A 22,727-nucleotide genomic window follows, 5' to 3' on the forward strand; every position below is an offset into this window, starting at 1 on the left:
CAGGAAGAAACCTGTCTCCCTAACAGAGACGAAGACAATCATCAACTCTCTGTACCGTCAACCCCAGCAACAAGACAGTTACTTGTTTATTATCATCACTGCTACATGTACATGGCACGTGAATAAAATCAGTCATGCATGATACAATTTAAAAATTAGATGCAAATTACAATTAAAATATGGTCATACAATCCCGTTCACATGTTGTTTTGTAATTAGCGTTAGTGAGACATGAATTGTATTTGCACAATGTAAAGACGGTCATAATTACTGGATCAAATTGTACAATGACAGAACTGTCGTGCTATACCTGTACCGAGTGTATGACACAAAATGAACCTGAACAGCATTGTCAATTACTCGAAGGTATGTACATGTATAACGTTATTCGCCTGCTCACCTTCGCTAACAACGATAAGATAAGACTTGTAACCTGAAATGTACCAAAAACGATTGTGTAAAAGTTCATGGTGAAAATGAATTTAATTACAAACAATATTCAGTACGTCATATATCTATTCATGTGCAGCTCTATTACTTCCATCTTAGCCCAAGGCGGTAAGTACTAAATGAAAACTTCTTCAAAATGACGTGTCATTTCGAGTAATTGACAATGTTGTTCAGGTTCATGTTGTGTCATACACTCGGTACAGGTATGGTACGGCAGTTCTGTCATTGTGATTTGTCGGTTTGATTGATTGATTGTGTCTTGCTTAACGTCTCTCTCGAGAATTTTTCACTCATATGTAGACGTCACCAAGACCGGTGAAGGGCTTCAAATTTAGGCCTTTGCTCGTCGCTTACGGTCCTTGAGCAGTGAGAGTTCTTTAGCGTGCCACACCTACTGCGACACGGGATATCCGTTTTAAGGTCCTCTCCGAGTACCCGTGATATTCACACCTAATGCCGAGCGTTTGTCGATGGAACTGTCACTACCTGTTTTAACGACTTAGGTTTGTTGCGGCCGAGATTCAAACCGGGCCTTCCGCATGTAGGGCGAACGCTCTAACCTCCGAGCCAACCTGTTTTGACAGATGTGCAGCCTCCAGTCATGGGCACAGTGATCATTAATTTATGTAAATTGACATAATAGCATCGCTTGCAGAAGTCTGACAGAGTTTATGTCATTGAGTTAACGAAAAGTCATGCGGACGTGACCCTCTATTGGGTTCCTTCAGATCCTTGTACAGCTATCTACGTGAACGGCTCAAAGAATCTGATTATAATCAGATTGTCTTGTTGTCTTTTCGAGGCGTTACCCGTTGTCTTTGCTATCTGACTTTCTAGGAATTCAATATGAAATTAAAATTTTGATCACTGTTGTCCATAGTTATTAATTACATTTACAAAAAGGAAACATCTAAAATCAAATTATAGTTTTCAGATACTTGTATTCTATTGAAGAAATCGTTTTGTGTAAATGTTATACTAGGAATGTTGAAATAGGAGGTTGCAGGGGCAAGGGGCCTGGTCTGTGACCTTTTCACAATTTTCTTTTTCCGTTATTTTACATACAAATCCCATGTTTTATACAGGCGAAGTTCTGCACGCGCTCCAGGGTGATAGTATCCAGCAACGGGTAACATTTAATTACTTGACAACGGTTGACATTATAAATATTACCACATGCGTCAAATTTATGTGCGGATTGTTAGTCGACATCGTTTGCGCGTTTGTAATAAATGCAAATATTGAAACAAAACTTCGCATGGTAGTGATTGATCGAATGTCAACAGACGTAAGTTTTTTCCTGCTTTGTTGTTTATATAGCATTCAATATAATACAACAAATATTGCATGTAGTTGAAGGTAACATTGATTATTTTCACCCCTCCAGATTGAAAATTTTCAATGTTACCCTCAACTGCAAGCAATATGTATGTAATATGACCCGTTGTCAAGTAGTGTTACCCGTTGCTAGATACTAGCACCCTGGAGCGCGTGTTTTCTATTCTCAGAGGGAAATATCATGTTTTTTCAAATGCTTCTTAACCAATCAGATTCGAGTAGTTTTAATTACATGAAAGTACATGTATGATGAATACATAGACGTACCCAACATGCAAGAACAAATTCTAAATCGAGATTTGGTTCATAACTATCGATGAAAATTAATGTACATGTACAAATGATTAATATGTTTAGAATGAAACTTACACCACATGTACATACATTTAAAAGAAACAGATGCTTGTGAATCCGAATTTCTTCATCTGTATTGATTCTGTGACAAAAACAACAACACATACTTCTCATTTTTATGTGGGTGTACATGGAGATCTTATAGAAGTCATTGACTTGACAGCTTAAGAATATATTACTTCATCAGAGCTACATCATGTAATATTGTATCAGACATCGATTGATGTTCTCTGGAAGACATTCTTCTTCAATCATAATCTTCTTGGGGACCATGATTCACTTCAAGTACATTTATCTAAGGTAATCAGTCAATGATTTGCAAGGTTTCCCTGTTGTCCAAAGGAAATCAAAATGCTTTCTACATTTGTTCCATTTTTTTTAAAAAAGAAAGAAGTAAGTGATGTTGATTCATAAACTGTACGAAGCCTTTTCCATTGTTTCAGATGATACATGTCCAAAAGGGTTTCTGCCCCACCAAAATAAATGTCTGACTAAACCTGATGAAGCAAAATTAAATTGGCCGAACGCACTGGTAAGTATTTAAAAAATCATAACTTTCCGCAGACATGATTAACGAACATATTTCCAGATTTCAAAATTGATATACCTTTTCATATCAGAATATTTCCATGTCTAGGAAAAAAACCCAACCTTATATATTTTGTATCAGCTAGTGATGCTAAGAGAAATAAGTCAAGTAGATCACGCTGCAAGATGAATGCATTTGCAACAGTTGCACTTGGTATAAATTCACCGTCTGCAATGAAAAGTACAAAATCATTTTGACAAAGCTATGGATATAGATAACAATGGAAGTCTCGTTCCTTTCAAATTTCTGCCCGATTACTTCTAACTTTATCAACTTAGTTACACTCAATAGACAAGGTATTACACGTAAAACTAATATGACTATAATTAAAGTATATGGTAATATGACTGTAATTACAGTATATGGTAATATGACTATAATTACAGTATATGGTAATATGACTATAATTACAGTATATGTTAATATGACTATAGTTACAGTATATGGTAATATGACTATAGTTACAGTATATGGTAATATGACTATAGTTACAGTATATGATAATATGACTATAATTACAGTATATGGTAATATGACTATAATTACATTATATGGTAATATGACTATAATTACAGTATATGGTAATATGACTGTAATTACAGTATATGGTAATATGACTACAATTACAGTATATGTTAATATAACTGTAATTACAGTATATGGTAATATGACTATAATTACAGTATATGGTAATATGACTAATTACAGTATATGGTAATATGACTGTAATTACAGTATATGGTAATATGACTATAATTACAGTATATGGTAATATGACTATAATTACAGTATATGTTAATATGACTATAATTACAGTATATGGTAATATGACTATAATTACAGTATATGTTAATATGACTATAATTACAGTACATGTATATGGTAATATGACTATAATTACAGTATATGGTAATATGACTATAATTACAGTATATGGTAATATGACTATAGTTACAGTATATGGTAATATGACTATAATTACAGTATATGGCAATATGACTATAATTACAGTATATGGTAATATGACTATAATTACAGTATATGGTAATATGACTATAATTACAGTATATGGTAATATGACTATAATTACAGTATATGGGAATATGACTATAATTACAGTATATGGTAATATGACTATAGTTACAGTATATGGTAATATGACTATAATTACAGTATATGGTAATATGACTATAATTACAGTATATGGTAATACATTTGTACAAAGCTGTAGAAGGGGATATTGCTGTTTTTATTGTTTTAAGGGAAAATGTCAAGATCTTGGAGGATCGCTTCCCAACATATACAGTGCGGAAAAACAAACACTTCTGGAAAATTTCATCTCAAGTCACTACAACGGTACAATGGCATCCGTAATTATCACATGAATCGTATACATGTACTTTACGTTGCATGCGCAGTGTGACTTAAAAACCCCCATTAATTCAGCCTAAGACAGATATGTTTATTTTCAGCTTCCTTTTTGAAAGTGGATCTACCGTCTGAATACCAATACCATTACTTGGACGACTACTCCACATTTATACGAGAAGAGAAGCACATAACATTTGAGTTTATGGGATGCAATGATGCTTATTTAATCCTCTCAGAAAACCGCGACGATTCTGTTAAGTCTTATGAAGTCCTCTTTGGTGGATGGCAGAACACCCTATCTGTCATAAGGACTTGTAGACAATGCCAGTCCTTGGCAACGGCGTCACACAGTCCGTTGTCATGCCATACATACAGACCGTTCTGGGTGAGCTGGGTAAATGGCACTGTCAGGGCTGGGGAGGGTAAAGATGTCGGAATAAACACTTTCATGAAGTGGACAGACCCGACGCCACATCCGGTCAACTTTTTGGGAATATCGTCTTGGAAAACTGCACCAACGCAATGGAAATTCAACAAAGGTAATACATGTACTTATTCTGATCCTGTCAAGGTACATTGATCATGGACGAATGATTTGTGTGTTGTTTGACAATGTAACATTCTAGTGATAAGTCTTTTACATGTTTCCAATAGTGCAGTCCTGTGCATATAATTACAGATCCATATAACTCTACGTTTTGGCTTGCTGGTACGGATCTTGGACACAGTACGGAGTGGGTGTGGTTTCCTGAGGGTGATTATGTAGGATACACGCACTGGCTCCCGCAGGAACCCAACTATTTCTTGCCTCACCACCACTGTATTCAAATGTCACTTCATAGCGGCTTTAAATGGGCTACGGACAATTGCATGCTCAAACGGAATTTCATCTGTGAAATAGATAATTCATTACCTATCAATACATTTGGTTGAACTTCCTTAAAGATGTAATCATATTTTTTTTCTATATTCAAATGCGATGAAAAGGCATAAGACTTATTTGAAAATGTGATTTCGATATAAGTGCTCCCTTTTGTCCCACAGCATGATTTAAAGTAATTCTTACACCATCTAATTAGTGCAATTACATAGTGGTCATTTTCAATGTTTATTATAACAATCGTATCTCCTTACAAACTGGTATGATATTATTACGATGATCACGGTCGAAAGCTAAGATAAGTTACACGAAACAAATATATATATATACAAACCTTGTATTCATGTTGTGGATCCGACACTTTGAGGTATCGGGTGTTGTTGAAACTTTAGTGCTTATATATATATATATATATATATATATATATATATATATATATATATATAAAGCACAGATATAGCAACTCTTAAATGAACATAACTGCCCTAAGTGAAGAAATATTTAATATAAATTACTGAAAATTTCCCTTTATTTGGCTACCCACTTCCGCTCCTACCCTGGGTTGAACTCACGACCTGCGGAACTTAATCTCCTAGCAGCATGTAACCAGAACGCTAGACCGCTTGACGATGTAGGCAAGTCAAAAACTTGCTTTCGATGACGATAGAATTCTCGCCAAGATGTCACACTCTACACGGTCAATGAGAATGGAATTGGGATAGTTATTTAACGTACATTTAAGACGATCATACAAGATACACATTGCATTTGAAATATTTTATATAAAGCACAGATAAAGCAATAAATATTTCTTCACTTAGGGCAGTTATGTTCATTTAAGAGTTCATTGCTATTTCTGTGCTTTATTCTATTGAGATTACTAAACCAACAACTCAACTTTATGATAAACGGGATGAATTCAGCTTCTCCATCGTCAACTTCCGATATTTATGTAGCAATATTCCATATCACTTGCATATGGTGTTTATATCTCTCAACTGATTCGACACACAAGAGCATGTTCTGCATATGATCAGTTTTTAAATCGAGGCAGGCTACTGATAAAGAAGTTGATGATACAGGGGTTTCAACGGTCTCGTTTAAAGTCAGCATTTCGCAAATTCTATGGTCGTTATAACAATCTAATTTGCCAATACAACCGCTGTTATATCCAGGGGTCCGCGTTTGCCCAACTCTCGTTGTACATCTTCGCAAGCCAAGTGTCCGATTCGCTTACTCTCATCTGAGGGTAAGCGAATAGGACACTTGGCATGCTAAGATGTACTTTGTATTGTTTATAGGAGTTATGAGATTGATCATCACTGTTTCTTATCTTTACATTTCATCAATAGTATTTCAGTTGGGAAACGGTGAATTGAAGTCCCACATGTGTTAAATGCTATTAAAAAAGTCTCTGCTAAAATGTAGGTCATTGTCTAATGTCCTTTAAAAAACGAAACTAGTTTGTTAAACGGGATCAAGATCGCACATATTGCAAAAAATTGCATAACCCGGGTTAGCGACCTTCATCTCCCGTATTTATTAGTTGGTTTTGTTTTTGTATTATTATTTTTTTTTATATATATATAAATGCTTTCAAGTATGTAAATTACAGATATTATTAACTTGTAAAATTATTCAAACATAACAACTGAAATTTTTTTTGATTCATAGGAGCTCCCTGTTTTGAAATAGCCCAAGAAAGACCAACTCTACACTCCTGAAATAAACCATCGTATTATATTGGTACACGTAAGCGTTATTCATTATTTCAAATTCAAATAAAAGGTTAAAACTAAACCAGAATTTTTTACCTAACAATTTCACCAATGCTGCGAAATACCGGTAGGTCGAGGTGTTCGTAGAATGTGTATGTTAGACTGCGCAAAATATTAGATGACAAGCAATGAATTTCAACAGAAATTAAGCAGAATGCACACATGCAGTGAATGTAAATACGTAGTTATTGAAGATGGAAATTTGCTTCGGTAACACCTGTAGGTGTTATGTTTACTTCGTAGCACGTTTAAAATTGACTTTGAATTTACTCAAACAGAAAGTACGAAAACTATATTTACTCTTGACATCACATTTCTTCAAATACATGTAACCTTCCAAAAAATGCAATAATTTCCGGTTTTTGATATAATAAAAGTTTTAAACTATATAAAAACCCACCATACCATGTACATGTAATATTGTCGCTAATTAAATCCTACACAGTAAAATACATGTATGCAAAGCAAGTCAGTGGCGGATTTAAGGGGGGGGGGGGATCTCTCCTTCCCATACAATTTCCAAAATTAAAGTAAATCGTGGTCTCTTGTTTAGAAAAATGTAAACGATAAAATAAGCAATATTTTCTTCCACTCTGGAAAAAATAAATGACAAAAGCTTTTGATTTATTGAATTACGTTTATTGGGAGGACTTATATGTTTTCCAAAACCAATATGCGCCATTTCATTAATTTCAGCTTATTAAAAATGATAGAAGATAGTAAGACTGACTACATAGGAGACATATTTCTAGAGAATGAAGGGAAGTTAAGTTAGTTCAAATAAAGGCTACACCCTCTTCAAAGAGGAATAATTTAGAATTATGAAAAAATGGATTACTGCGTTCTAAAACTCTTCTTAAGAACTACATTTCACAAAAAAAAACATCAATTAATGAGGGGAATAAGAATTTATTCAAAAGAAGGATCTTTCAAAGGAGATAATCAGAACCTATGAAAAGCTGAATGTTACGTTTTAAAACGCATCGTCTCAGGAACCACTAGGGCCAGTCTTAACCAAATTGGCAGAAAGAATACATGTACTTCCACATAGGGTTTTGATGTTTGTTTAAATAAAGGGCCAATATACCTTTTTCAAAGGGAGATAATAAGGAAATATTGAAAATGAGGTGGACTTTGAAAATTTCTCTGGGACAAACGGATCTAGAATTACAAAGATGGGACATGGATTTAGAGTGAAGGCATGAAGGGGATTGAAATTTTCAAAGGAATTTGAACGATGCCAGGGTGAATTGTTTCTTGGAAATGGTGGCACTCCTTGTGAGAATGATAAGGATGTTTATACATATACGTTATCCTAATTACCTCCTTGATATATGACAAAGATAAGAAACATATAACTGACAAATATTGATTTTTATCCCCCCCCCCCCCGTGCTAAGAGTGAGCTACTATTCCTTGTTAGATTTATTACTGATTGACGAAACCAGCATTCTATGTACTTTAACAACCCGACAACTTTCTGTAGACCGTCAAAAACAACCTAATAATTGTTTTGTTTCGTCGAGTAATTATGTATAAAAGGACGTCCCGGAGGCCATGGCCATGTTACCGTCTAAATTTTGCAAACCGCCGTCTAAAGAAATTTAGATTGCAATCACGTGACGCGTTTTATCCAATGACGGAGCATTGTAATTCTAGCCGAGCCAAAACAAAATAGAATATTTAAAAACACAAAAGCTACAATTTTTGCAAATCAGAATGAAAACATTATTTCTAGAATTACTCTATAATTTCGTAAAATAAATATTGACCTATTAATTTTGATATCTAGAGGTCATGTCATGTTACCATTTTGAATCAAAGATTAGAAGTTTTGCATCTGTAGAGTAAACCTTAGGCAAATGAGCATCGCAGGGGTGTACCTAACTATATGACAGTACGCCATGGCGTGCACATCGTTTGTCAAGAAAGAAAAAAGAGAAAGAAAAGTTCTATAAAGCAACTGTCAATCAAACAGTTTGTGACTAAATTTACTAAATACTTAAATTATTGAATGATTAATAATGCCAAACAGTATTAAAATTAAAATTGACATTTTCAATTCAATTCAACTCTTATCGTAGATTTTGTTCACAGAAAACGCTAAAACCCCGGAGGTGCCCGGTGTTTCGTCCCATAGGCCACGACCAGGGCTTTGCTCCAGACTCACTGGGGGGTAAGGCAACTCCAGACCCACTGGTTGTTTTGGTGTGCACATAATTTCGTTCTAGCTACGCCCCTGCAGTATGTAAATGTTGTTTACAGAAATCAGAGAGCGCAGCCTTAGACAAACAAAAATTCTCCTTTCCTTTACCCTCATGTTCCGTACAAATGGATCATTTATCAATACCTTATTGCACATTCAGGTATGTAAACCAGGCGGTGCGAGACATGACCGTGAATGTCTGCTCTCTCAATTCCATAGGTAATAATGTGACACTTGTTGTAAATATAAACATATCCTTTCAGCATGTTCACCTTCAATTTTTTATTCTGGACACCAGAGATCTTTGCAAAAAATAAACGTCAGCCATAGTCGTTGTGGGACCACACCTGTTCACAAATACATCATAATGTATCGCTACATGTACTTCAAAACAACTCGTAAGAACAAAAACAATTTCCCTTCAAGAAATAACGTTTTTCTTCAAGGATGAAATACTAGTATATCCGAACAGGTTTATTGTTCACAAAACTCAAAACAAAAGATCAAATACATATATACAACACAAAGCCATTGATAAACACTATATTGAACAGTATCAGAGAGACAGGACATGCATGGCTGTGCAAAAGACAAACGCCAAATACGATTTACTAAAATGAATGGGGGGTATCATCAACGGTAGCACAAAAACACATACTTTTTACAAATTAGGGCCACTTTGGTGTGCTATTTCCATTCACCATAACATTACATTAACGGTACTATATTTATAGGTTATAGACTTTGTATGGGAAAATATGACGACCGAGTTTTTTGGCGCGTAGACGGACCGAGCTTGCGAGGTCCGTTCGCGACAAAAAACGAGGTCGTCATATTTCCCATACAAAGTCTATAACCTTTTTATTATATACTTTCAATTTCATTTAGAAACTAACAATAATTTTATTTTTAACAATAACTTTATCGGTTTAACTGAGTAAAAGATGAAAAACACGAAAAATATCAAAATTAACGGCGTAGAAATTTGATTGTGACGTAATGTTTGCGGGCCGGAATGTTTCCGGGCATATATCGTGTGATATATGCCCGCAAACTTTTAAAAGAAAATAGAAGTGATGAAATTGAAAGTATATAATAAGTACATGTATGTTGCATCCTTTGAGTTTCCGTCATTTGCTGTACATTTCAGCCGGAAAGCAAAGTCAACAAAATGGCGCTGCCAATCTGCATGAGCCTCACGTGACAAAAGACCCCAGAATGGGGATGTTTTTGTCAGTGTCAAATTGTCAGAGTAATACATTTGTACTTCAAAAGTTGTCTACTTGGTGTTTACCCTGCAGTACCAAAATAAACAAACCCAAGGGGCTTATTCAAGGAACGGCGAGTTCACCATATAACATCTAGGTAAGGGTAAACAGCCCTAACAAAAATAATGTTTAATTATTGTTCATGCATATTCAAACTTTTCTGTATCCTCGCTTTAATCTTGATTTTCGTTTGAAATTTACGACTAGGCTAAAACCAGGGGATTAAATCGTTCCGACTAGGCTAAAACCAGGGGATTAAATCGTTCCCTCACGTCTGAATGAAATACATGTATGGGGATAAAACAGCCATCTTGTGGCATTTCAGAATGCTTAAATTCGCTTTGCCACCCCCCCCCCCCTCCCCCCGACTCCTACCAGGGTCCTGTCATGGACCCGTTGGGGACTTTAAGCAGACATCTTACCGTTTGGTGCCTACACTTTCATTTATCATTTGTAACGTGAATGAATTATTTTTAAAATAATTTCAAATTCTTGTACTAGATAAACAAGCATGTATCACAATAAAAAACATGTCACTGCCTTTCTAACTAAAGGGGTGACCGAAGACGAGTAAACTAGAGGGATGTCTGTTTAAAGACGAGTAAACTAGAGGGATGTCTGTTTGAAGACGAGTAAACTGAGCAAGACTTTGGTTTGCTTTGAACATATCGTATCTTTTAAAAATACATGTACAGACGAAGAAGGAAACAAATTCTATCAAATTTTGGATTCCTCTTCCTAAAAAACAGAGAATACAAAAAAAAAAAGTAGAGAGAAAAACACCTGTATCGTATACGCTTCCCACAAGGGAAATCGATCATCAATACACAAAATATACTATTTGCATGGAAATTGGGAGGTTGTGCAAGTTCAATTTCAGCATGTTATTTCATTGCGTCATTGTAGCATGAAAATCCAGCTTCAGGTCTTAATGAAAAAAACGTATTAATGGAGGATGTGAATTCAGAATATCCATGCGCTTTTTAACTCTTGCAGAAGTTTCTTTAACAGAATTGTTTGAGTATCCACTATCCTCAATGTAGCAATATGATTTTAATAATAGACATGATGTGCCAAATGGAGGAAAGATAAAACTTGTAGAGATAAAAGACGCCTTATCTACATACAGCGATGATAATTATTCATTCAGCAGCCCAGTTACAGGGCGTAATTATAATCTACCACGTCAGTTGCTATATATTGTAGAAGCTGAGCGCTGTCTAAACAGCTAGGGACTTCCGCTGACAAGTCAATGACCACAGGTCTACCATGAATAACCGAGCTTGTAGAACATTCAAATACGGATTGTATGACCGTAGTGGTTATTGATCCCCAACCTTAACCTTGAGCGACCCTGAGAAGAAAAGAAGAAGTCATTGATACAGAGACTGAAGTTATTCCGCCCAAACACCATAAATAAGATGACTGGCTTTGTTAGAATGAGCATAGGCTAAGTCTAACCCGGATATGACACCTGTGTTTCTACTGATGGCGTATATAACTAGTATTTCCATATCAACTCTTAATGTCATGCAGGTAATTTGAAGTCAACCTTTTAAAAAACATTTTTTCTATCACAGCTGCAAACTTAATCATTATCTAATAGTTTTGCATCCAAGGTAAGCATTTCCTAACTAACCGGCATTTCTTTTTCCCCGTTCTCATTTTCATTTCATTCTGGGTCTATTTATTGCTAATCAAGCGATTTTATCCCTTCGCTCATAATGAACATTCACACTTCCCCACTCGATATATGGCTTGGGTGAGCTTTTTACTTCAAACCATTTCATTCTACTTGACTGCGTTTCTCTTAGCCTTTTACCACCAAGTCCTCGATGTATTTCATACTTCCCCGCCAGATCTTGAAGCAAGCAGTCGTGTTTTTCGTACATGCTCGAAGTTTAATCATATATATTATGTAATCATTCAACAGGTTGTCCCCAAAAATTGACAATATTATTGATATTGTTCGAGTGTTATTCTCTCTCTCTCTCTCTCTCATATCAAAGAAAGTAGTGAATCTACAAGATTACTAGTTAATGAATGATCACTCTGATTTCAATATGAGTACATTTAAATCAATAGGATGGGATATCGTAGAAGTCCACAAAGGAAATAACCAACAGAAAAGCTGGATCAATAAAAAGTCAACATAAAATAATTTAGAAAAGAACGAAATAAGTAGATTCAAAAAAAGAAATGATTACACTAAAAACGTATTTTTTCAATAATGAATATAAATTATGAAATAAACTAAATTACGAGAGAAGAAATTTAATTACTAACGATGGCAAATTTTCCACGTCAGGAACCTTGTTACTTCTCAGTGGTAAATATCAGCAGAAATATCATCTTTCACAAACTTGTATCGGAACTACATGATGATGCAAACATATCAATTAACATATTGAACCCAAGGCTTGTGTTTTTTTGTGAAACATTTCAAGTCTATATTCCGCTATAAAATTTTTAATCCACCTGTCGTCCCACGAAGATTCCGTCAAACTTTAATCGACTCTGACTGGAGATGTATGCATATCAACTTGATGTCTTATACTCTTGTGGCTTGTGAGAAAATGAATTTTCCTTTGTATTTTAATTATATATCTTTGTAAGTCTATTTGTACATTTGTAAGGGCGTGAGAAATCTTGCATCTACACTATACGAGGATGTTTGCTTATAAATTTGATAAGCTGGATCTCTGTGGTTTTTGAGATAAAATATTGTCCTTGATATATCCCAGAATAAACTTCAAATCCCCATTACCCACGTACCCTTTTAGAGAAGCTTGCTTAAAATTTATCCTGTGGTTCTTGAGATGGAAATATGAGAAGTCTACGGACAACTGATAGACGAACGACGGGCAAATTTCAATTCCGTATTGAGTTTCACCTTATTATCAGTGGTGCTACACGTATGTGTGACAAGGCTGATCCTAAACAAGACATCGAAAAATGTCTATATTCTAGTGTATGTCCTTTTTTAAAATAAAAAAAAAACCAACAAAAAAATTATACATTATAAAATGCACATTTGCGATGTATCAGATAGACCATTTCAGTTTTATTATAAATTACATATCTCTCAAGTTGGTAAATTAGACCTCTTTGTCACACTATCAAAATCGTTAGATCCACCACTAATCAAAATATAAAACATATCTTTCCCTCATCAATAAATTTTACAAAATGAATCCAAAAGGGTCCAGGTGGGTATAAAACCAGTTTCTTGATACGAATACTTGGTCATATAACCTTGACCAACTACCTAGTTAACAAGTTACATGATACAATTATTGACTATTGATGACCCGGTCCAGGCATTGGTTGAGCAAAGCCAGAAGTGGTCTGAATCTAAAGTTTTTGTTTACTTTTGTTTTGTTCCCTTTTCCTTCACCAGTTGATCATTTTCTATTAGTATTAGCTCGTCTTCATTCTGTGTTAACATTTGGGCCGAGTGGTTAGAGCATCGCGCTCAAAACCACACGGCCTCTCACCTCTGGTCGGCACGGGGTCGAATCCCGCTCGCGCCGGTAAGTGAGAAAGTTTCCCAGTTTACTTTCGGAAGGTCGGTGGTCTCTTCCCAGATATACTGTATCTGGGTCCTCTCTTCCAATAAAAACTGGGCGCTACCAGATAACTGAAAAATTCTTGAGTGTGGCGGAAAACATCCAAACAATCAACATTTGTTTTATTCCTGTAAGTGTTGTATATGAAAGGTTAAGATAACGAACAGTGATGATCTCTAAGCAAATCTAAAATAGAGTTGGGCAAACACGAATCCCTGGACACACCAGAGGTGAGATCAGGTGAGTCTGATGTGTTTCATACCAATTGTTAGGCCGATTTTGGCACACTGATTTTGACTACGCATAATTCCGTTTACCTATAAAGATATAGGGCTCACGGCGGTTGTGACCTGTCGACAGGGGATGCTTACTCCTCCTAAGCACCTGATCCCACCTCTGGTATATCCAGGGGTCCGTGTTTGCCAACTCTATATTTTATATTGCTTATAGGAGTTATGAGATGATAACTGTTCGTTATCTTCACCTCTCATAAACAAGATTATTTTTTTTTCTAAAACAAAAAGCTTTTTGAGAGCCAAAATGCATGTTTGCTAATTTTTCTAAATCATCCGACGTCGGATTTTCGATTTTTTTCTATCACCAATAGAGAATAATTCACTTTTCTTATCTTCACCTTTTCATAATTCAAACTCGGGAGAGAAAACACGTGAAAATGGATTAACAGCGAATAAGTGCATGTTGATTTCTCTATGACAAGTGCATTCATTAATGTTGCAGTTGTGGAAAATAGCTTGTCTGATATGTAAATTAAATTTAGGCATATTTGAGTCGAAAAGTCGATTGAAGAATACAAGTTTTCCAGAATCAAAACATGAAGGTTTGCGAAGAGAAGTGGGTTTAGACTATAATTCTGCATGTCCTCTTCTTTAAAGAGAATAAAAAGGCTATAATTCTACATGTCCTCTTCTTTAATTAAAGACAATGAAAAGGCTATAATTCTGCATGTCCTAAAACAAAACACAAAACTTTTCAATAAGACGGATCGAGATAAGAACGCACTCATCCGAAGGACCGCCCCATTAAGTCGCCTCTTACGACAAGCAAGGGTGACCGAGGACGTATTCTAGCCCGAATCCCATGGGAAATTATATGAGATATATTCTAGATCACCTTGTTCTATAATGTTTGGTTAACATTAACCTATTCATATACCAGTAATTTATAACAGAACGTCGATAATTTGAGGACCTAGACACAAATGCCGACTTTCAACACTGATAAGAAGGCGTACGTGCCTTTTGTCCAAATCAAAATGGCAGAAATATTACGCGCATATTTTGGAGTGACACTCCTTTTCCTTTCGAGTGCTATGGGTATGTTTAGCATTTAAATGATTATACATTCTAGTTTATAGTAGGAAAGTTTTATCAACATTTTCCGTGATCTGTTTCACTTCTATGATCATCATTACTGTTGATGTCAATATAGTTCAAAATGACCACCTTAATCACCTATATTTAAAAGGACGGATATTGAGAGAGCCCCCATCTTGCAGAATAAATGTACATGGGAAGGAAAACTTGACACTTTGACAAAATGGATAGAATTATAAAAGGAATGTAACATTTCGTATTGCATACCAATTATTTATGCGCTTAGTACATCAGAAGTAATGAAAGAATTAGATAGATTACATGATGAATGTTTACTCGTATTTCATAGCTTGTGTTCAGTCGTCCAAATTGTTTTTAAAACCAGGTCAACAGGGAATGCATACTTCTCCTAAGCACCTAATTCCACCTCTGGTATATCAAGGAGTCCGTGTTTGCCCAACTCTGTATTTTGTATTCATTTTGGGAGTTATGAGATTGATCACTGTTCGTTATTGTCACCTTTTTTAAAAACACTACTCTGATTCTACGTGCAAGTACTCTGTGGTTGATATTAAAAAGATGCAGGAGTTCCTCATTGACAATATCTACGTAATATTTAGCGATCAGATGTTGGAACTCCCATGGACACGAATTAGTTGACTTGTTTGTGTATTTTTATGAGGCAGAATTTATTTTATTTAAAACCTACATGAGAAGGAAAAATCTTTTGCTGTGGCCTTAATCTTAACAGTTAGAAACATCAGTTAGAGGTTTAGTTTATTATCAATACTCACTTTCATTCAAACGTCGATTAGATATATATCCCATTGAACTCGAAATAAGACATCACAGATTCTTCCATATCTGCTTCATACTTAAGACATTTTACTGAACATAGACTTTGCGGTAAACCAAAAACTCAACTGGATGATTGGTTGGTCATATATTGTTTAACGCACCTCTCGTAGAATACTTCACTCATACGGATACGTTACCGTTGCTGGGCCGCAAAAATTTAGGACTACGCTCGGCGCTTATGACCTTTGAGCAGGGAGGGATCTTTATCGTGCCACCGGCTTTATCACCTGCTGTGACACGGGACCTCGGTTTTTGCGGTCATATCCGAAGGACCGCTACATTTGATCGCCTCTTACGACAACCAAGAGGTACTGAGGACCTATTAGCCCTTAGCTTCTCCATCGTTAACCTCCCAGATTTTTGTAGTAAAGTGAAGATAGCGAACAGTGATCAATTTCATAATTCCTATAAAGAATAATAAATTAAGATTAGGGCAATCACAGACCCATGGATATACCAGACACGAACCCCCAAAACACCAGGTGTCTGGGAGGAGTAAGCATCCTCTATTAACCAGCCACAACCTCCGCGAGTCCTACATTTTGATAAGGTAAATAGAGTAATCCGTATTCAAATCCAGGATGTAAAGAACGGTCTAACAATCGGCATCAAAGACATCACACAGCATTTGACCCAACGACAGGTTATATTGAAAATTAGATCGTTATAACGACCATAGAATTTGCGAAATTCTTACTTTAAACGAAACTGTTGAAACCCCTGTAACATTAACTTATTTGTCAGTAGCCTGCCTCGATTTAAAAACTGACCATACGCAGAACAAGTTCTTGCGTATCGAGTTAGTTGTTAGAAATAAACACCATATGCAGGTGATAATGAAATATTGCTGCAGAAAAGTTGACGATGGAGAAGCTATAATCATCCCGTTTGTCATAAAAATGAGTTGTTAGTTTGCCATTAACATCTATGTTCGATAAAATAAATAAGCATGAATCAGACGTGAAAGACTCTGTGGGGGCTTTTATTTCTAGTTCACTTGGATATATCGAATCGACATATGAATGAAAATGATTATTGTTCTTCATAAATAAAATGGAGTCGATGTATCTAAATTTCGAGTTGATGTCCACAGCAAGATATTTGTTTCCTATGTAGAAGATTTTGAATAACACTGGTATTAAACTGATGATAGTAACGATCGTTACTATCATCCCAAGATGGCGGAAGGAAATTTCGGAAAGACCACATTTACTTATTATAACTATTTGTATTGTTTATTTACGAATGATATGTAGGTAAGAAATATCATACACTAGCAACAATTACGACCAGGTGTTATTTTATCTTTTATACGGCTCATATGAACAGAAAATTCGTCGTTAAAAAACCAGCTAGGATGATAGTAACGGAAATGAATGATGATAGTAACGTAAAACTTTCGTTACTATCATCCTCGCTGTTTTTTCAACGACGAATTTGCTGTTCATATGAGCCATATAAAAGATAAAATAACACCTGATAGTAATTGTTGCTAGTGTATGATATTTCTTACCTACATATCATTCGCAAATAAACAATACAAATAGATATAATAAGTAAATGTGATCTTTCCGGAATTTCCTTCCGCCATCTTGGGATGATAGTAACGATCGTTACTATCATCAGTTTAATACCAGTGGATAAATTATTCCTCGTAATAATTTAAAAATAGTCAGCTGATAAAGGAGCACAATTTGATCTCATGGCAATTCCAACAAACTGTAGGACGAACTAATCACTAAAGACTACATATCTCAACTGATTAAATACTCGAGAATCAGTTTCTTAGAGTGATCAAGTTATGAACGGAGACAGCCTAGTGCAAAAATAATTGATTTTATCGAGGATTTTAACACTCTCGCTTAAGGTAGCGACGGATAGCAACCACGTGATCAGTAAAAATTGTGTATTTTCACGTGAATTCATTTTCCGGAATTCCTTACTCCGTCATAGAATAGTCGAAAAACAAAAAGGGGTTCCGAAAGTGTTTTGTTGCTGTGACTGACTCGCCTACAGAAAATATGCACATACCACATAAGTATACGTCAATGTCTGTAATAATGGTAGATCAAATGTTTCATCTGTGTGAAACTTTTTGCTAATCGAAATGTTAAACCAACCACCAATCCATGTACATAGATGCGCTACGTAAACAAAGTTGTTGATTGATGCATCGTAATGTCCGAGTGCTGCATGCTGAGAGATTAAATACTGTTTATACAGTCATTGAGAGACCTAACAAAGTTTCTTGCAAGAAGAGGAAGTTGGTGGATGCATTCAAGTTGGACAACGAAATCATAGTTTCGTTTGGTGAGTGAAAAAAATGCCATAAATTTGTATTCAAAAGTTCAACTCACATTTCCTCTGCTATTTCACAACGCGATTTATAATAACATCTGTAAGTTTAAACACACGACATACAGTAGATGTATTATTTTGTATGTATATATGTATTCCATATGTGCATAAAATATAACTCCCACCTGTGCCAGTGATTGTAAACGAACGGATGTCATGTAAATGTATACCACATTTGTAAACATGGGCTCTCACAACTCTTTTATTAAGAAAATAATAATATCGTTATGAAAATAACTGTTACGAAAATAACATACCTTGAACTACATGTATAAAAGTAATGAAAAACAAATATCTGTATAGACCTACTATCTAGGGGTATGAGGGAACCGGATAAAAAGTGGAAGGGGGGGGGGGGGCATGTGTTGAATTATAATTCCCTAGACTATAGTATACATATATTATTACTTTGAAATTTCAGTGACCTAAGAAATATATCAAACCTGAAGTTTTGTGTTTCACACAAACATGTAGGTTGGCAAAACCTTTTTAAATAATGTAAATTAATCACAAGTCTGCATATGCCCTCTCATAGGCAAATGTATGCATTGTATACATAAGTAAGATATGTATACTACACGTATGCCCTTCTCTTGACCCACATTTTGTAAATAAAACAGATATGATAAGTCTATGGCAGTTTATGAAAACATATATACATGTCATCTCATTGCAATTTATAATTTTGAAACATCAGTATTTAAATTTTAACTGAATATGTGTTGAGACACAGTTTTAAAATTCACATTGTATGACGCAATCTAATTACTCAATGGTATAATATAGACCTAACGGTGCAAATATCAATTATGATGATCTTTTTTCTAGGCATCAGCCTGAAGACCGAGGGAGGTTAGATAGGACCAGTGCAGGTTGAAGTGGATTTCGAGTCAACAAGTATAACAGCAAGAGAGGTACTATATTTTTTTTTTTTGATAAACATTTGTAAAGACAATTCTGAGTATATCAGATATTCATCTTTTTTGCTATATTTAAATATATTTCTCTATATTTTGAACAGGTACTCCATTTACAGTGATGATGACATATCCCCTGGACCCCCACAACTCCACAAATTTAAAAATGTTTGATCAAGTTCCGAAGATTAAAGAACTACTGCAAAATTTGGGACTGGATGAAAAACATTAATTCACTTATATGAGCTCAGAGCAGTGGATGTTATACAACATACTTTAAACTAAATTGTGAATTTAAGGGAAAACAAGTACATGTCATGTACTCGTATATTACAAGTACATGCCTTTTGAAAGACAATAATATTGCATAGATGTAAAGGAAATTTCAATGTTGATTATTTTTTCTTAGATATATTAGTAAAAAATGTGCACATGATAGAATATCAATTTTATTACTTCAATCAATGTGTTTGAATTTTCCTTGTAATTCAAAATTTAGTTGAAACATACATCATAGATACATTAATGTATATAAAATTTTTAGAAAAGTTTCATAATGGAACTAATTCACCCCCCCCCCCCCCCCCCCCTATACATACAGTGAACATAGACCTTCACCTGGGGGAAACTTCCGTTAGTTAATGCAATATACATGTACATGCATTCTCAGTTATCCAATAGTTCCATGTGAAACTACAATTAGAAATCTTAAACTTATGAAAGACACACCTATCTGTGAGGGTAAGATGACTCAGATGGACTTAATTGTAGTGATCCATGGGCAGTCCATGGGTCTCTTTCCATTGATATTAATTATTTATTGAAATATGAAATGGTTATTTAAACATATTTGGTGTATTATACTGTATAGTGATATAAATATCTATCAAAAAATATGTATAGGTAATAGATTTGGTCTAGTTATTACAAGAAATTGTATGAAAAATAACTAAATATTTAGGCAATCATTGTGAGTGCAAAAAGGTCAACTGCAATAGCACACACTATATATCATTCTTAAATGGCTCATAGAAACTTCTAGTATAGGGTCTGTAAGTCTCGTTTGGTTTCACTTTCGGTTTTACTACTTCCGGGTACAACAACATGTGGAATATACAAAGTCGTAACAGAGAATCGGCGCTAATATGTAATTTGGTGTATTGTTAAGCGATCGGCTGCATACATGAGACTGGGAAAACCCTGCCATGTAGTTTATTTAGGTTCCTAGTCGATGCTACAGTAAGGTAGCGGTGGATACAAAGATGTAAGTACGTGATATCACAATTCAACGAATAATCATGTCAAATTAACACACGTGTGTATAAACTGATAGAATATACTGGACGTGTTGTTTAGATATTTCAGAGGGGATAGGCCTACTACAAAGGATTTTGACAGACGAAATGATAAAAATAAAATAATAAGAGCAAAAAATTACATGTACTACAATTTCATAAATGGGGGGGGGGGGGGGGGGTTAAGTTTTTCTTCGTTATTGATTTCAACATTTATTAACATCTTTTACTACATAATTCCCTTCTGTCTGAAAAGGGGAAGGAACACTTATTTATTGTATCAATATAGAAAAAAATAACCTTGCTAGGAAAAGGGGAAAGGGTTGACAGGACACCCTTGATACTACTTGCCTTTATATAGGCTTCTGCATGATTAAATTTTGTATTGTGTTTCAAGAGAACTGGCATATATCTTTATTGTATAATTATGTAAAAGTGACGCATGGCCTTGAAAAGAATGATTGTAACACTCATATTCTGTGCTTATTTCAGAAACTACAACTTTGTTGTGTAGTGAGCCACTTTAAGTCAATAAAAACAGCAACTTATGGTATATTACTTTTTTTTCATAGACACAAAGTTACGAAACCTGCTGAAGCAGAAGCATCTGCTTCAAACGTACATGTAGGAACCGAAGTTGATACTGCTACCAATATATCTGTACCAGACAACAATGAAGTGCATCTACATGATCACGAGTATACAGCACCAAACCCTCAACATTTAAAAAGGTACAGTGCACGATACAAGTATTCTAGTACATCAAACCAGGAAGTTACAACGGTTGTTAAGTTTAGTGTCAGGTGGTTTTTCTGTATTTTCTTCATTCTCATTTCAGTGTTATCTAAGTTTATATGCACACCAAATACTATAATGGTATTGCTTTTGTTCTTACAGCTTCCCTTGAAGACTAGGATGTTGTAAACTTGCAGTGAGAAATATACCTGCTTAATTAAAGGAAACCATCCTTGACAATTGGTAACATCATAATTGAAAGACCCTGGAAAGGTATGTTTTAGCGGTTCGTTAAGGAAAAATGAACAATGCACTTTCTATACACTGACTAGTTATCAATTTCACAGGTCAGCGCAGATTTCACAATATTCAATTACCTAGTAATTTTAGGGGGGTATAAATGTTGCTGTATACACCATTTCTGTGGATATTTTTCATATATTCATGAAATTTTGTTTGAAGGGATCATGAACACTGTTGGGAGTGTCCATTCAACTGAAATATAAAAGTCAGAAGAATTGAAGATTGCAATGGATGCAACACAAGTGACCTAATATGACCAAATTGATATGAATAGCCAGTTTTTCGCTTGCAGTAATGACAAGAGTCGCCACAAAGAAAAGACCTTAATGTGTATTACACCTAATGCAGCTTATTTCCATTCTGTATGCTGGATACAAATCTAATTTGGCAATTGTGAACCATTGTGGCATTTTAGAGAAGTTGCAAGTTGGTGATATATTCCTGGTGGACAAAGGATTTTGTATATTTGACAAACTTCCAAATGACATGACACTTAATATCCCATTCTTTCTTACAAATAAATCCCACTTCTCAAAAGAGGATGCACAACTTTGCTATAAAATTTCCAGATGCAGAATCCATGTTGGATGGGAAAATGATAGAATAATTTTTTTTTTAAATTCCTTTGCTATATTCTATCATAGTATAGATATTGATCTGACAAAATATTTCAGGTTTGTGTGGATCATGTGAATTTCCAGGTTCCCCTTTTGAAGGAGATTGCAGATAAATCCTACAAACTTATTAGATTAATTGCATGTATATATATACCTTAAATCTGCACATACCTGCCACATTGAATTTTTAAAGTTAAAAGTAATGAATACCATATATGCAATATAACTTTTCTACATATTTATATAAATATAAAGCCTTTTATATTCATATGAATATAAAGCCCTTTGGAACCTCTCCATCAGAATGAAATATTCTCGAAAGGAACGTTAAACAATATACAATCAAACATAAAGCCTTTTGTTCTTATTCTGAAGATTTTCAAATCTACATTATTAAAAAAGAAGTAAAATCCATTGTTTTAGTAAATGCATGTAATTGAATGATTTAATTTGTAAAGCTGGACACTGTGTCTATATATATATATATGTATTTTGGTTCATCTAAAA

General features: G+C 34.9%; 1 protein-coding gene and 2 long non-coding RNA genes across 4 annotated transcripts; all 3 read left to right on the plus strand.

The window, feature by feature from the left end:
• Positions 1-389: 389 nt before the first annotated feature.
• LOC125659495 (uncharacterized protein 5-like) lies at positions 390-5,041 on the plus strand. Its single transcript, XM_048891172.2, has 5 exons — positions 390-558; positions 2,586-2,674; positions 3,994-4,087; positions 4,204-4,641; positions 4,782-5,041. The coding sequence occupies exons 1-5, from the start codon at positions 468-470 to the stop codon at positions 5,033-5,035; spliced, it is 966 nt and encodes a 321-aa protein (XP_048747129.2). The 5' UTR covers positions 390-467; the 3' UTR covers positions 5,036-5,041.
• A 13,687-nt stretch (positions 5,042-18,728) lies between these two features.
• Positions 18,729-19,711, plus strand: LOC130050059 (uncharacterized). Its single transcript, XR_008798446.1, has 2 exons — positions 18,729-19,267; positions 19,375-19,711. It is a non-coding gene; the product is annotated as an uncharacterized LOC130050059 (long non-coding RNA).
• Positions 19,712-20,332: 621 nt separating this feature from the next.
• LOC125667844 (uncharacterized) lies at positions 20,333-22,573 on the plus strand. Of its 2 annotated transcripts, none has more exons than XR_008798445.1 (4): positions 20,333-20,538; positions 21,138-21,296; positions 21,463-21,573; positions 21,763-22,573. It is a non-coding gene; the product is annotated as an uncharacterized LOC125667844 (long non-coding RNA). The 2 variants fall into 2 exon arrangements; XR_008798444.1 differs by having other exon boundaries at positions 20,334-20,534.
• Positions 22,574-22,727: the final 154 nt, after the last annotated feature.

The sequence above is a fragment of the Ostrea edulis genome, chromosome 9 (assembly GCF_947568905.1).
Source record: "Ostrea edulis chromosome 9, xbOstEdul1.1, whole genome shotgun sequence".
NCBI lineage: Eukaryota > Metazoa > Mollusca > Bivalvia > Ostreida > Ostreidae > Ostrea > Ostrea edulis.

What these genes read in the sequence shown, in the direction of transcription:
- LOC125659495 (XM_048891172.2), top strand. Translation starts at nt 468, where the DNA reads ATGGTGAAAATGAATTTAATTACAAACAATATTCAGTACGTCATATAT. An exon ending in TTCCATCTTAGCCCAAGGCG is followed by an intron (nt 559 to 2,585) that starts GTAAGTACTAAA and finishes CCATTGTTTCAG; the next exon opens with ATGATACATGTCCAAAAGGG. An exon ending in GCAATGGAAATTCAACAAAG is followed by an intron (nt 4,642 to 4,781) that starts GTAATACATGTA and finishes ATATAATTACAG; the next exon opens with ATCCATATAACTCTACGTTT.